Source organism: Equus asinus, chromosome 23 (genome assembly GCF_041296235.1).
Source record: "Equus asinus isolate D_3611 breed Donkey chromosome 23, EquAss-T2T_v2, whole genome shotgun sequence".
Taxonomy (NCBI): Eukaryota; Metazoa; Chordata; class Mammalia; order Perissodactyla; family Equidae; genus Equus; species Equus asinus.
The window spans coordinates 19,742,312-19,759,556 of record NC_091812.1 but is presented as its reverse complement, the minus strand read 5'-3'; the positions used below and the strand labels follow the sequence as shown (position 1 = coordinate 19,759,556).

The following is a 17,245-nucleotide window of genomic DNA, read 5'->3' as shown; positions in this document are numbered from 1 at the left end:
TCCGGGGCCATGTATTTTTCTGGGTGACTATTTTTGCTTCAAATCCAACTTCCTTGGGCAGCCGTGCTAGCGAGCACTCACACTTGGTTTCCTTGGTATGTGACTCCCTTCTGCCTGAAGCTCCATGTGCAGAGTGATGAGGATGACTATTGCTATTTCTCACTCATCCGTCCCTTAGGAATGCCGCTGTTTTGAGAGACACTCCTTTTGCATCATATTTCTTTGCTTAAATGGACTTCAGGCAAAAGAGCATTTAACCATGGGATGGAATGGGGAGTGAAAATGCTTTTGGTCGTCAGCATTGTTCCTCAGGCTCAGCAAAGACAGACTGTTGGCCAGTTCAGACAAGTTGAGAATGAACTCAGATATCTATACAGCTGCACAGTTGTAGGTGCGAGCCTTTCCTGGTCTCCTTCATCGCCCTAGCCTTACACTACAGCAGGTGAGGCTGCCTGCTACAGGTTTGCAGGTTCGAGATAGTGGTGAACTCCATGTGAGCGAATGAGCTGCTCGCCTCTGAAGGGTGGGCCAGAGGCCTCAACAATTCTATAAGTTCAGAAATGATTGGTGGAGAATCTCTGCATGAGAAGCTTTGACAAAATGACTCAATTTTTCGTCCTCTCCATCAAATTTCCAGAACCCCAATGCCGCAATCGGCATTGAGACTCTTGGAAGGGATCTCTCTCTCTCTCTCTGTCTCTGTCTTTTTCTCTCTCTGGAATCTGGACTTTCTTAATGTTGAGGGGTCCTTATTTTGACACTCTTCCCTCTACACTAAAAGAAATAAAACCATCATATTTTTTTATTTCACTTTCTGGAAGTCCATTTCAGAGGGGTGTTTTGTTTTGTTTTGTTGATATTATAACTTACAAGTCCGACGAATATATTGCCAGCAGCAACTACAGACTCAATAGGAGATGATCCCATAGTAACCAGCATGAGCCATCCAATCTAGAAGGGGGCAAGGGACAAAGTCAGTGAGGAGCTATTTGTACACTTCAGAGTAGGGATAAAATCTTTGGAGGAAAACGCTGAGGCCTTCAACAACTGTGGGCAGGCCAGCAATGTGCTAACTTTGAGGACATCTTACCTCGTCCTCAGAGCAGGCCAATCAGACCCTCCTATTGGAGAGGTAAGTCTGAGTCATTGTACGTACTTTCAACATCATGCGAATGAATTTCCACTGAAGCGTTGTGGACGAGTCATAAGTTATAATAATTGCTGACAGTAACGGCAGGCTTACTGCATTCCAGGCAGTTTTGAGCCCTTGATCTGAGTAACGCTTTAATCCACACAATAACCCTTAAAGGGAAGTCCTATAATTATGCCCATTTGATAGAAGAGGAAATTGAGGCACAGAAGAGTTTAGCTGTTTTGCCAAAAACCATGCAGCTAATAAGTAGTGGCGCGTAGTTGACGTTTGCCCTTTTCTACTTAACACTCAAGCAGATGTGCTTTATGGTCCCACTTTCGTAGTGGCCCTTCCGACTGGAGACTGTGGTGTCCACCTCAGGATGGGGACTTCCTGTGGCATTCTTTCTCCTTAGACATGGGCACAGTAGTTCTGAATGCTTAAATCAACAATTGGAAAATTGTGGGCCTTGGTGCTCTTGCTGAAATTGTGAATTCTGCTGGTATTCTGGTTCTCTCTCTCTCTCCATTTTATTTATCAACAGGGATCCAAGGAAGGCTGGGTTGTGCCCAAACCCTGTGTGCACGGCCTCGCTCTCGTGTGCGCTCAAATCAGCTTACACGTTTCGTAGATTTCTGGTCTAACATGTGACTGTAGGACTAACAGTTATTGGGCCAGCAGGAATGAGATTAACTTTTTAGACTTAAAAAAAAATTTATGGGCTTATAAAACTCCCTGAGGAGTGAAAAGCAGCTTCCCCTTCCTGCTCTGATTCCCAGCAGCTTCCAGACCAGAGTGCCCCCTTTTGGAACCTCCTGTGGAAAAGCAGTGACTCTGCATAAGGCACAGGGTGGTCCCAAGACGGAGGACAGTGCTGTTTCCCCCGGCAGGTGTGGGACCTGTAGGAGTCAATTCTGTGGCTAAAGAAGTAATTGTTAAGGTGTCATGAAGATATCAGTGGGTTGCAAGTCAAAGCCCTGTCAGAAGTCCCTGAGATAGAGTTCCCTCTAGGGACACATGTAGGATTTTTGGGTTTGAATCCAATAACTTGGGGTAGGGGGTAGAGCTTGGTAGGAAGAGAGAAGCACTTTGGAAAACTCTGAATAAATAGACTCTGAATAAATAGGACTTTGTCCCTGAAATAATCAGCTGTACACCCATCACCCAAACCCTCTGGTCCCGTACCTTTCTAATGATCCACTGCATCAGTCTGAGGTAGTAGAGCATGGACATGACGGCGCCAAAAAAAACCACCATTGGCAGGACCTGGAGGAGGAGATAAAGCAATCGTGGGCTAACGTTGGCCTCAGGAGAATTAGTAGGTTTCAGATCAGTCTCCTTTCTACCTCCTTTGCCTCCTCTGAAACGTCATAAAAATACTGGAAACTCCCCTTGAACTAAACAACACTTTTATCAGGCAGCTGCCCCATCTACAGTCTCTTATTCTAATTTGCTCTAGATAAGCTGGAGTATATTTCATCGTAAACAACATTTTTTTCCCTCTGCTATAGTGATCTTTTCTTCCTTTAGTGTCTCAGAGAAGGAATGAAGGTTTGGAGGAATTTGTAATAGCGAGGCTTAACAAACCGAAGGCCACTGGCAGATGTTCGTGTTCTGATATTAAATAGACACGAGCTTCACCACTTATTAGCAGAGTAACCTGGGTCAAGATTAAGTGCCAGCAACCTCAGATCCTTATTCAAAGTGGCTGCACAGATCAGATAGAGCATAGTAGGTCCTCACACACAGTGCCTCCTATGGAGGAAAATTTTAGAAAGATAATTATTTTAGAGAGAGAATTATTTTAGCTTTTAGAAAGATAATTATTTTACTTATAGACTTTTGAAACACTAAGAAACGGTTAAACTTTGGAAACCAGCTTACTTCTGTGTTCACAAAGGTTGTCCTTTCCTAGATCCTATTTTCCTGGTGCTCTTTGGGTGCCTTCAGTGCAGCCTGTGTGTCTACAGGGAGCCGTGTCTCCCCTGCAGAGACCACACAGAGCTGCGGTCTCAGTCCCTTCCCACCCCTACCCCTCCACACCCCTTCCCCTCTGCTCCCCAGCTAAACGGCCAGGGACAAGCTGCGACCAGAGGCTCAGAATGACTGAGGACAATTTGTACAGGATCCAATTTAGGAAACTCTATTAATACTTTATATTAAAAGACATTCTGCACCATCATTCAGAGCTCACGCACTTGCGTGCTTTTGTTGGCTTTAATGGGCAGGCAGAACCTTCCTGAAAGTGTCAGGGAGTCGAAGGGGCTCATCTCTTGAATGTGCCCACAGGGATTCTGTGCTGGCAGAGAGGATGGAGGCTACTGCCCTGGGGGGAGCTGGAGGGAGGTCTGAGATGCCTTCTTTGTGACTTTATTTTTTCCAATTCTGGATTCAGATCACAATATCAGCATATTTTCATCTCAATTTGTAAACACTTGACCTTTCAGAGATGGCTAAGTTATCTCAGCACCAAAGCATCAAATCAGCAGTTTAAGAAAATGTCCAGTCTAACAGTCGGCCTAACTGAAACTGGGGTAATTTGGAGGTAAATTGGAAGTCCCTAAGTGAGAAGACAGTTTAGAAGTGTAGGAACAATGATACACCAAAAAAAGGAAAGCTGAAGAAAAAGCCAAATGCATCTTTCTGACTCATTGACCAGCATCTTTAGGGACTTCCCAGAGGACAGTGACTTCCTGGGGCTTGTGGGAGCCCTAAGAGGGAATTGATGAGGCTGGGCATGGGGCCAGGTTGCCTTTCCACTGTAAAATAACATCCTTCTTTGGCTCAGAGAAGGCCCAGCCCCCAGGCCTCCCTAGGCAAAGGCTGTGTTGAAGGAAAATGGGAATGGTTTAGCACGAGTATGCTTCTGGAAGAACAGAGGCCGATGTCGGTGTCCAGTTGTCCTGATTGGCCTAGGACTGAGAGTTTCCTGAGCACAGACCTGTCACTGATCCTGGACCTAGCAGCCATTATTGGCCATATGCCTGTTCATGGCCAGGTACCTAATGTTCTTTTCCCTGAAATCTCAGATACTGTTGCCCCACATGGTTTTTCATAAGTATCTCAGACAATGCTACAAGCCCTCGAAAGGTATTCCAAAATTTCTGACCCCTCTAGATGTTTCTCTTAATGCTATAGTAACAAAGTAAACATTTATAATCTACTGACTTCAGATAAAATTGTCATGAGAAAGGACAGTGGTGTGCTGTGCACCTATGATGTGCCCAGCAGCTGTACGCCTGGTTTCTGGTAGTTGGGTTCTATCCGAACATATACAAAGACTGAGAAGTTACTGAAAAGGATGTGACTCCATAGAAAAGGGTTTGGCTTTACCTTAAATGCCAAGAAGTGGTCTTTGTAGTTCTCACCAAAGAGAAATGAAGCACCAGCGTCAGTGTGCTCCAAGAAGTTCTGAGATAAAGAAAGGGCAAGAGGAGACCATTATAACCCCTGAAGTGGTGGTTACTGTCCCCAGGACCCACCAGGCCCTGCAGAGGGTGAGGACCCAGCAAACTTGTTGGATAGACTTGGAGAGTTAATTTTGTCAGCTTTTCTCCCCGCAGTGGGTGGCACGGAAGTGTATTTTTGAACTATAACTGTGCACAGACTTCCCGGCATTTCTAACATTCAGTGTGACTCTAGGGTGCTAAAGAATAAGCTGGGTGTGGTAATTTGCTGCAGAAGCAATAGATGGCACATGAGTGGCACTGCTGACCACTAGATGCAAAGAGAGCTTGTTTCTCTGTTTGTGGAACCATCTTAGAATTGTGACACCCCTTGGGCAGGATGAAGGGGGCAACTGGGAGAGGGGAGAGATGTAGTGGATGGTATGGGTGAGGGGCAACAATAAGATTAATAAACTGGACAGATTAACATTTGACACATAAAATTATTTGTCTAACTCATGCTATGAAATTGAAATTTGAGTCAACTCATGCAGAAAAATAAACCTATTTCTGACATATCTTGACGATTATATTCAAATGTTAAAACACTATAAAAGTAAGATATTCTTTCTGAACCCAACTTACCTCAACTTGGTTGCCCAACCACTGAAAAGCCATAAGTCCAGGGCCGGTCCGTAGTATTAAGAGCCCAAGAAGAAACTGTAACCCAATTCCCCAAAAGACAGGCCTCCAGCGAACCTATGGAGAAAGATGGAGAGAGATGTATCTTCTTAGAGGGTGAATGCTGACCTCGGCATAAACTCCCAGAGCCTCACTGTTTCCTCAGTAGCTTCTCACACGTGGCTTGTGATCCACCTTCTCTGGGAGACCCAAGCAGTTATGAATAGAGAGTCCCTTAATAAACTCATACCCAGAAATCTCGAGGTTGTATTCTCTCTTTCTAAATCTGAGTTTGAAGCCTTCAGTCTCAAGGGAGTATGTAATCATTATGTCATGATAAAACAACTTAGACCCAAAGAGGTGTCTTAGCAGGGCCACAAGGAGGAAGGATCTACCCTTGCTGGTTACACTGTAAATATTTAATACATATAATTATTTCCACTGTCTGGAAGATGGAGAGGCAGAACATGACTTTTCTGTGTGTCCTAGGTTTGTTGATCTGACAAACTGTAAGTGAATTAAGTGAAAGAAATTCCACCTTGTTGAGGGGCTCTCATTTTGCTGTAAAAGGAGCCTCTTATCTCTAATGCAGACCCAGGGAGAGCAGAGTCATGGACGATCAGCTGCGTTCATTTTTGGTGCAGAGCTGAGTGGCCTGCAAAGAACTATGGGAGTGGAGGCATAGAAAACAGCAGAGATGTTCACAGGGCAAAGAAGTGGATCACATTAGGTGACTTGATCTCTGCCTAACGCTTTCTTTTGAGTGGTCACCCTTCAGCCAGTGAAGTCTTCCAGAATTTGCCATTATGAGTCATTTGTGAATAACTGATGTCTCAGAATTCTTGCCCATGTGTTGGGTTACTGACTGACAGAACAAGGATGAGGTTGGAATTCAATGTGAACAAAACTGTTCAACGACAAACTTTTGGAGTAAAATAGCCAAAATTACAAATGGGAATTTGATAAACTGCAGAATCCAATGGTAGAATATTAGATTATTTACTGGCCTGGGGAAATCTGGATCAAAATGGATGCATTCTCTTTGAATGTGTGTTTGATGGGGAGAGGAGGGGACACGAGTAGAAGTTGGCCTTGACAGGACAGAACATCTCACTGATTGTGTAACTGGAAAATTACTGAGAATGAACAATGAGAACGTGACGGTTCTATGAAAGTTCAGGAAGAAGTGCCCCCTAGCCACTCAAAATATCATAGCAAGGTAAGAAAAATACTGAATAACAGTTAAATTCTCTCACACTCATTACTTTGAGCAATTTACACATGAGAAAAAAGAGAGAAAAAAACAGAAAAGATGAATTTGATACTTACTTTGGTTGGGTGCTTGGAGAATAGAAATAGCAGGATAACGTACACTATGAGCCCACCGAAGGACACCAGCTGCTGTTGGCCCAATTTGGCAGTGTCAAAGATCAGCCAGAAAACAACTCCCAGGATCAGAGAGCTCCAAATCACCCTGAGAGAACCAGAAAGGGGGCATCATTTGTTGTATTTGTGGCTCATTTGTAGCATCCAAGTGCTAACTTGGAAATCTTAATCAGGCTTAAACCAACAAACAAAGAATATTAAGAGTAACACACTCTGGCACCAGGAAGTTATGCTTCTAGAAATTGCAACAGACCCTCTTTTAGTGTGACTATAAAGGCAAAGAGCGAAAACATTAAGCAATGTGTCCCCCTCATTCCACAGCCCTTGGGCCGTTCAAGGACATCTAAAGGGGTCAGAGAGAAGAAAGGATGTTTGGAGAGAAGTCTGATGATTTCTTTGAGAGATCTATGGGGAGTCCTCACCTCCATTTTGGAGGATGCGTGAGGTGTTACTTTCTTCCCTTTAAGGGAGAATTTGAAATGCATTCTCTGCAGTTGGGGGACCTCACCCGAGCCCCAGAGAGCCAAGTTGGACTTTACAGTAGATTTAACTCCCTGGGGAATCAGGTGGGCATGGCCAGGCTGACTCACAGCTTGGATGGCAGAACCAGAAAGGGTGCTGTGTTGGGATTACACAATCCTGGTTTATTAGGCCAAGAATGGGTGAAGTTTCCTGGTAGATCCCAGGTGGGCCATGCTGGGGAGAATGGGCCCTGGGTCCTACCCAGCAGGGCCACCTGGAGGGAGAGAAGATCCCACAGAGAGAGGCTGTGAGAAATGCCCTGCGTGGTCCCCCACAGGACATGGGCTCTGTAGGAGAGGATTGGCTTTAATAATTCACAGACCCTTCCTCTGAAGGAGGCTAGCTTCATGCCTAGAGCAGAGGGTCACCTCCCCAAGTGAGAACCATCCCATCCTTTGGACAACATCTTATCATTTAGTGGCAGTTGAAATTAAGGCAGTTTGTAGGGACATTTGAACACATCTCAAATGAGTCATTACCTTATTGAGGTCTTGATTTCCTGTTTATAAAATTTTACAATAAAATATAATATATATAATATCTATATAATATAAAATATAATATAATGTAATATAATATAAATATAATTTATAAAATGAAGGCATTTTAATAGACTATTTCCTAGGTTTTCTCTAGCTTCAATATCCCACAATGAGGAAGCAATTTCAGAACACAGTTTTGGAAGAGTTTTCGAAAAAACTAAGCTCCTTTTCAATGGTGGTAAGAGAACCAACTGCATTTACCACTTCAGCCAGGACCAATGTCTGTCCAGAAGCCTTCTGCCAGGAGACAGGAGTTCTTTGACACGATGCTCATATTTGGCCATAAAGTGATCCCAGACCACAAAGAAGATGGTAGCCACGGTGATCATGAAGAGAGGAAGGGCTCGGTGAAAGTTGAGGGCACACGCGGCGATCACCATAGCCAGGTAAACTGCCAGGAAGCAGACACAGATGGGGACCATCAGCACCAGCTGGAGACCAGCCACAGCACCAATCAGCTCCACCAAGGGGGGTTCAGTCAAGGGAGCATTGAAGGCGGGAGAGCTCGTGATAGGGCTGTGGGCTCCTCTGATTATAAGTAGTGGATTTTGGGAGCTTCTGTTGTTTTTCCAAGCAAGTCCCTAACAATGTCACCATGAACGCTAGGAGGACAGCGTGCTAAGTCTTTTTCTCTTATAGAACCTTCTGAGTTCGCAAATCCTGATGCTTCATCACCGGGCCTCTCACTCAGTACTAACCACTTTTTTTCTGGCATTCAGACTTGGCAGGCAAGCTTCCATCAGAGAAAGGCCAGACGTTGAAGCAACCACTGACTAAAGGTATTGATTCCGCTGGTTTGCAGCTCAGATTTGGCCTAAGCTTGAGTAGGAAAACGGGCCCACCAACAATCTCTCAGTGTCCCGGGATCTCTACAGGAAAGGGGAAGGGGTGGGGCAATTACCAAGGGGGCTGCTTTTGAAGAGGAGGTTGTAGGATAAGAACAACAAGGTTTCCTGTTAAAGGTCAGCAAACACTGTCTGCAGGTTAAATGTGGCCTGCCATGTGCTTTGTAGGTGGCAAGTACAGCTGTATTTTTATGTTTGTATCTGTCTTCTACAAATAAAGTCTCATGGGAACACAGCCACACTGTCTGTGTGCTGTTGTCCCATAAGGCAGAGTTATGTTGGTTTCACCACATGGCGGTGCAAAGCCTGAGACACCATCTGGCCTGGAACACAGAAAGTTTATGGCTCTTCCCTGTTCCTGCAGTGTGAGCACCAGCAGATCCACTGACCTCAGGGAGCAGTGGTCTTGGGTTAATTTCTCTGGACTTGGGTGGGAGGGTCCCATCTTATAGACGGGAGTGCTCTTTAAAATGGGCTGCAGAGCCCTTTGCTTGAAGGGAGCAAAAGTGGAGATGTGCTCATCTGTAAGGACAGTACGGTTCTGCCTTCAGGGAAGAAGAGTGGGCTACCTGAACCCCGGCTCTTCCTCGTGCTGTGTTTGCATAGAGTATTAATTGCTTATATTTCCCCTGCAATTAGGTTTCTGCCCTGTGATTATCACCATGTTTTCTAGTTGCCTGGATTTGATGAACCAGCCCTCAAATCCACACCATAGTCACAAAAGCCACAGGAGTAGGGGACCTAAAACATTAGCTGCTGGCACAAAAACTGGACAGGGAACCACTCTGCATAGGTGTCCCACGCTGAGACCCCTCCCCCCGCCCAGGGGCTTCCTGATTGAATTCTCTCCCTCTCTGGATGATTCCGTGAGGTCCAGGACAGGGGGGAGACTTATTTCTTTCCACAGAAAGCTAATATTTGGGGGATCCACGAAAAGAGACATGCGATCCATCCCCCTTTGTTATTTACCTGCTAATAAGATGCCCCAGAGGATATACCGAAGGGTGGTTTTGTGTTTCTGATAAAAATCCTGAACTGTACCATACTTCCTCTCCAGATACCTGTCAGAAGACAAAAGCAAAAAGGCCAGACAGAAGTCAACACCAAAATAATGAAACGAACTGGCAGCTAAGGCTGGATGGGGCTTTGTATATCAAGCAAGCAAACAACCAAACTCATGAAGTACATGTCCTACAATATAGAAACGGGAAACTCCTTTCATTTTAGACTAAAAAGCAGCCATGGTTTCGATCCGTCTTTGCTGAATGGATGCGATTTGCTGAATTGAATGAGGGGTGACAGAGATGAGAAAATGTGCTCCTGGAAATGGAGCAAGGGAGATGGAAAACTAACCAAAAGCTGAAAATAAATCATAGAACGAGGGTGTTTCTCACTGGATTATGAGGGCCTCCATTAGCTTTTAAGCCACTGTCTTTAAATGTAAATATTTCAAAAGAAATAAAAATCCAATGAACTGTCATCCCTTCTGGTTACACAAAGTTTGAGGAAGCTGGTGGTTCCCTGTCCTCGCTCACCATACTTTTTAGTGGGAGGCTGACAGACTTCACTGGGTGCTTGAAAGTAAAGAAGGATTTTGTGGATTTGAGAGCTATTAACCAGTAGGTTGTAATACAGCTTTCTCAGAAAGTTCTAGAATTGTTGGCAGGTCTTCTTTTGTGTCCAGAGTTTTGTTATGGGGTGGTGGGTATGTTTCCAGACTAAATGTGTGTCCCCCTCTTCGTGAGTTAATCAATCAATCTGCACCAGAAGCAATTGTCACATAAAGCAGAAATTTTGTTTGCCGGCATGCAGGAAAGAAAATGGAGACCGTAGGGAATAATTCACAAAGCTATGGCTCTCTGAGCATGGGAAGAGCGTACATTTATTTGGGATAGGGAATGAATATTCAAAGGGGAAACTTTCATCATCTCATGTAGAGGCGGGCAGAAGCTTGCACATGCGTGGTTTGAAATCTACATGCATCACATAATCTAACAATGGCTGCCTTGCCCTTCCCAGAGGAGAATTTACGATGTTAATGAGGGCAGATTACTTCTGTGCAACTCCCCGCCTGTCTGTGTAGGCATCATTTTTGTCACTCTGGTCAGGTTCAGAGCTAGTAGGTCCAGGGTGGTTGTCACTTTGAGCTTCTTCCTCGTGCATAGCTGAAACCGCATAAGCTCAAGACGCCAAAGTTGTTGGAGAGAAGAATGTCCGTGCCCTTCAAGAAGACAAGAGAATTAGGTCAAACACAAAAGGTTAGAGTTTAGGCAGGACAAGAGAAGCGAATTAAAGTCCGTGGCTGGTGAGAGAATCCCTCCTCTACTTTTATCCTGTTCCTCATTCTTGCAGCGCATGGGGCAAAGCTTCATCTTCTGTAATTACTTCCTCCACAGTGTGGGTGTTGTCATAGGGGCTGGTAGAGGAGTAGAACTTTTCCCGCTGGTCTAAGGTAAGTCTGTAGATCACCAGGCATAGCTCCAAGTTGTTCATATCCTTGATTAACAGGGAGGTGGCAGTTACAGCTCTCAGGCATGAAGGCCATCTTTTTGCCATGGTGTCTAGCTGCTTTGAGAAACAGGCTATCACTCTCTTTAAGGGTCCCAACATTGGGGCTAATCCTCCCAGAGTTACTCCTTGTCTTTCATGAAGGTACAAGTCAAATGCTTAGCTCAGGTCTGGTAAGGCCAGTGCAGGTGCTTCTATTAGTAAGTTTCTAGGCTTACTGAAAGCTTGGTCACATAGCTCATCCCATTCAGAGGGGTCCGTTTCTGGACCCTGTAATTTGTCATAGAGAGGCTTAGCAATCAACCCCAATTAGGGATCCACATGTGCCATCTCAAGAATGAGATCCTCATAGCACTTACATGTTCTTGGTGGAGAAGTTGATATATTACCATTTTCCTCTCTTGAGGAAGGTTGTGCTGCCCTTTTGAAATAATAACCCCCAAGTACTTTAGAGTCTCTTTAGATATCAGTGTTTTCCCCTTAGACACTTTATATCTCTTACTGACTAAGAAGTTTAGCACGGTCACCGTGTTCTCATCAGAGATTTTCTTAGACGAACTGGCTGCTAGGATGCCATCCACATACTGTAACACAGTGCTTTGTTTTAATTTTAATTCCCTTAAATCTTGGCCCAGAATTTCCCCCCAAATTGTAAGGGAGTTTTTAAATCCATGGAGTAAGACAGCCCAGCAGTATTGTTGTTTCTGGCGGGAGTCTGGGTCCTCCCATTCACAGACAGAAATCTCTTGGGACTCAGGGTCCAATGGGACATAAAATAAAGCATCTTTTAATCTAGTGCTGTCTGAAACATGCTGTCCCAGGGAGATTAGCCAGCAGGTGTAAGGATGAGGTCCTACAGGACGTGGGTCTTGGACTATTTTGTTGACAGCCCTAAGGTCTTGAACAAATCTGTACTCCCCCTTTCCTGGCTTTTTAATGGGTAAAATGGGAACGTTACATGGGTAGCTATATGGCCGGCTTATTCCTTGTGTTAAAGTTTGTCAAATTACAGGAGGGATTTTTCTTATGGCTTCTGACTTTAGGGGATATTGTTATGCCAGAGGCCAGTGGTCTATCTGCTTTAAGTCCACCTTTACAGGTATGGCAGTGACTGCCTGTCCCATTTGTCCTTGTGTCCATACCTCCGAGTTGGCTTGGCTTAGAATGTTTGGGGAATTTCCTCCTTTTCAGGTACTGGTACGTTTGTAACAAACCCATGAGCTCGACCTCCCAATTTTTGAGAACTTGGATTTCTATTTTGTCTTGTTCCAAGTTTATTGAGGTCCCTAGTTTTGATAACATGTCCCTCCTGAGGAGAGGAACAGGGTATTCTGGCAGATATAGAAAAGAACATCTTAATGTTTTTGATCTTATTTCACAGGTCAAGTGCTCCAGAAAACTTCTGGTCTCTCCTCTACCTAATACTCTTTGTCTATCACATGTTTATTTGAAAGGGTTCCTTTTTAGGTATTTAACACCAGGAATGTGGCCCCAGCATTGAGCAAAAATTCAACATGCCCTCCTCCCACTGCTAAGGTTCCCTGGGGCTCTTCTGGGGAGATGAGGACTGGTTGCCTGGAGCCAAACTTGGAGCCCCAGGGCCCCATCACATCTCATCTGTAGTCATGGGCTTGGTCTTGTCTGATCCCTTCCCTCCCTGGGGTTGGTTCGGACAATCCCAATGCCCTTCTCATCTGTAGTTGCACACTGATTAAGCCCCAACTTCATTGGTGACCTTTGTGTGACCCCGCTGTGGGGGGCCAGGGTCACTCACCTGTGGCATCTTCTTCTCCCTTTGGTGACCTCGAGAAGACTGGAGGTCCACCAAGAGCAGAGTAGCTTGCCTGTGCAACTCTTGGTCATCTTTCATTTCTTCTGTCATATCTCGGGTGTTGAACACCCTGAAGCCTACCTCCACTAACTGTGCAGACCTGGTATCAGGCCCTATTGTCAACTTTTGGAGTTTCCTATGGATACCTGGAGCACTTTGAGATGTGAAACAGGTATCAAGAACCACTTACATCAATAACATTTACCCGTATGATATAACCTGAGAAAGTTTATTATTATTTATTTGATAATTTATGTAATTTAATACACCAAATAAGCCTAACTAGTTTAATATCGCTGTCTTTATTGAAAGAGAGAACAAATTCTTTGAGAAGTCCCCAGAGTGCTATTGGAAACCCCTCAAAAGAAAGACTTTACTTAGGGCTTGAACCTTGGGGAAATTTGTAAAAAAAAAAATAGCAAAGGGTTTTAAAACACTTGGTCAAATAGGAAATAATGTTTAGTTATCCATTTAGTCAAGGTGACAACAGAAAATGTCACAGGCAAACAGAGAGAGTGAAATAGTCTAAAAAGAAAGCCTGAATAGAGAGACTTCAGCCTCCTTGAGCATAGCAAGCTATTTTAACCAAACATAGGTTGTCTGCATTGTAAGTAGACTCACTCAAAAGCAAAGAAAAAAAAACTTTCATAATCTCTTTATCAAGAATGGACCAAACTTTAAGATTATCCTTTTAAGAGAGAGAAACCCAAATTTTTAATTTCTTAAGTTGCTTTTGATATAGAAACATTTATTTAATTGAATTTATTTTAATCTTAGTCAACTATGTATAAAACTCTTTTCTTGGGGTTTTTACTTTCACAAACCTTCTGTCACTTGCTTCTTACATTTAGAATTTGTTCTATGTCTTCCTCCGTTTTTTTCCTAGTACTCTAGGACAAGCTTATCTTTTTTAACAGAAAAAATAAAAATATCTCTAATCTTTATGTCTTCTTTACTGAAAACATACATTTTACTTTCCTTGATTACAAAGACGTTTCCCTTATTAACTTTTAGTAGCTTTTTTTTACTGAGGAAGCTTCGCCCTGAGCTAACATCTGTGCCAACCTTCCTCTATTTTTTTGTACATGGAGCACTTCCACAACGGGCTGGTGGGCAGAGTTGGTCTGTGCCCAGGACCTGAACCTGAGAACCTGGGCTCCCAAAGCAGAGCGCATCAAACTTGAACCACTCGGCCACAAGGCTGGGCCCAAATTTAATCATATGTATTAATTAGAATTTTTAGCCATTACAAACTTTGATTTTGTCTGTGAAAACTAAGAAGTAAGTAATTACATACTGTCTTTTACGTTAGTATTCTGTAGCTTGGCGTATTTATAAATAATTTTTATAATTTTTAGAAACATGTTACTTCATAGCATAATCTTTTAATAAAATATAGGACATGTTTACTAATAGACCTGAACATCTTTTAGTTTTTTTTGTAACAAGAAGCCAAAAGATTAACCTTTATCTGGTATTTTATCCTCCTTAGAAATTATCTAGCTATTTAAGGAATTTTTTATCATTTAATTTAATCGAGTAAAACTTCAAAGTTTTAACTTACCAAAGAGATTTTGGAAGTTATTCTAAATACATATGTTATAAAATATAATTATTGTTAAAAGCTTATCCATAAACTCTTACCTCACTTACATTTAAGCCATTTGTTTTTTATCTTTTTTTAAAGATTTTATTTTTTTCTTTTTTCTCCCCAAAGTCTCCTGGTACACAGTTGTGTGCTTTTTAGTTGTGGATCCTTCTAGTTGTGGCATGTGGGATGTCGCCTCAGCATGGCTTGATGAGCTGTGCCATGTCCGTGCCCAGGATCTGAACTGACAAAACCCTGGGCTGCTGAAGCAGAGGGCGTGAACTTAATCACTAGGCCCTGGGGCCAGCCCCATAAGCCATTTGTTTTTAACGATCATGTCCAGATTACTCACAAAGTCTTTATGTGACACCAGAGCAGTTAGCCATCATTTTAAGTTGTTGTATGTACATATATTAGAAAACATGATTATTGTTAAAAGTTTTCCCCCAAACTTTTACCTTTTTACATCTGTTTAGTTTACCTGTTTCCAATGAATATTTAGATTGCCTATAAAAACTTCATGAATTATCCGACAAAATTAGCTATTATTTTAAGTTATTAGTTTTGTTGACAAATTCTGTAACAGAGACAACATGAGTTTGTTTGACTCATGAAGGTGGTATGTTTCCATTACATCCTAAGTTGATAACTCTGAGGACATGTCTACTTTAATAAACCAACAAACTTCAACAAGTTTTTATTTACCAAAGATCATTTTAGATCATGTTAACTTGAAAGACATTTGGGCTAGTTTTTATCACATTTAGAAATAACTTACATAAGTGCTTATTTTAAGTCAATTAAATAGAGGTCTCTTTAAAATTACATCATCCGGACAAACACACAGAGACACAGAAACAATTGGAAACAGATTTTTAAAAATTTCAGCCATGTCTCAGGCACAAAATTTAAAAGAATGCTGGATCCAGATTGTGACTTCTTCAGATGGCTAAAGATTTGTGTTAAAGATTTTTTTTCTTTTTGCTTTAAGGATCCTTTTTTATAGCTGGTTTTAAGGTCATTTTTTCTTTTAGCAGTGTCTGTGTATTAATCAAAGAATGCATGCTATTGTGAGAGGTTTGGAATCCTCTCTTTTAAGGTGGACTTTTCTGGAACAAAGTTTCCCCAAAGTGGCTATTACAATTTAAAAAATATTTTAAAAGTTTACTTACTTTCACTTGCTTAGTTTCAGATCTGGAATTTTGGGGAAGTTGAAGTGGTGGAGCCCAGCAAGAAAGGAGGGAGGAGCAGCAGAGGGGGTGTCCTTTAGCTAGCTGTTTGTTTATTTAATTATTTTTTCTTAAAGAGTCAGTACGGGACTTTTGATCTTGTTTAGAAACTCAAAAATCAAAATAGGCAGGGCTGGCCCAGTGGCGTAGTGGTTAAATTTGCATGCTCCACTTCAGCGGCCTGGGGTTAGAGGGTGCAGATCCCGAGTGCAGACCTACACACTGCTCATCAAGCCATGCTGTGGTGGCATCCTGCATATAAAATAGAGGAAGATGGGTGCAGATGTTGGCTCAGGGACAATCTCCCTCACACACACACAAAAATTAAAACAGGCTTCCCATTGGTGGTTTAGTTTTTTTATGGCCAGCTTTGTCTCCAATTACATGTGCAAATACACCAGTTTGGGTAAACTGAACTTGCCCCATTTTGGCCAATTTAAGGTGAGGTCTCTATTAACATGGTTAATTCATATTTCCTGAAGGTGGATTTATATGTGCTCACAATCCCCACAGTGTAGTTTAAAATATAATTAGGCAAAAGAGATGTAATCATTTTACATAAATCCCATTATTTTTAGCCAGTCCTGTTGGAAAGGGTTAGTGCAAAGAGAAAAACAACAAAAAACTCTGACAGATCCAATATCCAGTAAAAGAAAAACAGGACCAAGTGCTGGGAGGGCAAGTACCTTGGCCCCCTTGTGAATGAGTTCCGTGACTCACCACAGATGTCTTCTCGAGTCCTGAGCCTTGTTTCTTCCACCAGCAAAAGCAAAGTCGCCCTCTCGAAGGAGGACGGTTAAGGAGACTAAGCAACCCCAGGAAGGTCCGATCTGGGAGAGGAGAGGCCAACCGAACGTTTCCAGAAGGAAGTGCGAGGGAAAGAAGAACAGGGGCATCAAGCTTCCCCAAGGACGGCTGGTAAGGAAACTGAGGCAGAGAGATCTCAGAGGCCTGGAAGGCTGTCTGTTGAGGAAACAGAGAGGGATATGAGGATCCCCTACTGGTCATGCCCGCCCACTTTGTTCCAGGCGGCTCAAAGGTTAAGACTCAGATTGCAGGGACCTAACCCCGCCTTGTACCACAGTTACAACATAAGACTCAGACTCTGTGATTCCAGAGACCAGCTCCTTCTGTCACTGACACAGAAAGGGCCCTCAAACAGGCTTCAAGCCCCAGAAGTGACAAACTCAAATGGGCTTCAAGCCCTCGCTGCCCAATGACTAGTCAGCAGGGATGGCTCCTGTTGGCCAGAGCCGAGCATCAGTTCTTCTGGGGTGGCCGGGTCGCACAATCCTTCCAACCACATGCAGACTCTCACTTCCCTGAGCCAGGCCACCTCTGGACAGGGATCCGAACCCCAAAGCCAGGCTCCAGCAAGAGAACCTTGGTACCCGAACCCAACGCTGGGGCAGCCTTATACCCAAGGTTCAGGCAGCTGATTTTGTGAGACAACTTAAAGAAATAATGCTTATGGTTGTGCTGTGGGGTTGGCGCCACTCACCTCCATCAAGAGATTCTCAGAGCAAAATGCTCAGAGGAGGCACTGGGTCTCCTGATGGGGAAGCGATGCCAGGCCAGCAGCGCTGACACCGAGA

At 43.4% G+C, this 17,245-nt stretch overlaps 1 protein-coding gene across 5 annotated transcripts in view; it reads right to left on the bottom strand.

The window, feature by feature from the left end:
• Positions 1–15,779, bottom strand: part of LOC106827211 (solute carrier family 28 member 3-like) — a 52,457-nt gene extending 36,678 nt beyond the window's left edge. For 3 of the 5 annotated variants that reach the window (XM_070495408.1, XM_070495409.1, XM_070495411.1), the window contains exons 1-9: positions 15,594–15,722; positions 10,548–10,715; positions 9,464–9,555; positions 7,851–8,040; positions 6,529–6,673; positions 5,164–5,277; positions 4,466–4,543; positions 2,318–2,398; positions 871–951 (exon numbers count right to left, since the gene is read on the bottom strand). In XM_070495408.1, coding sequence (XP_070351509.1) covers positions 871–951; positions 2,318–2,398; positions 4,466–4,543; positions 5,164–5,277; positions 6,529–6,673; positions 7,851–8,040; positions 9,464–9,555; positions 10,548–10,657 — 891 coding nt within the window. In that variant the 5' untranslated portion in view covers positions 10,658–10,715; positions 15,594–15,722. Of the gene's footprint in view, positions 1–870; positions 952–2,317; positions 2,399–4,465; positions 4,544–5,163; positions 5,278–6,528; positions 6,674–7,850; positions 8,041–9,463; positions 9,556–10,547; positions 10,716–15,593 lie in introns of all 5 variants that reach the window. The other 2 variants (XM_070495407.1, XM_070495410.1) reach the window with 2 other exon arrangements.
• Positions 15,780–17,245: the final 1,466 nt, after the last annotated feature.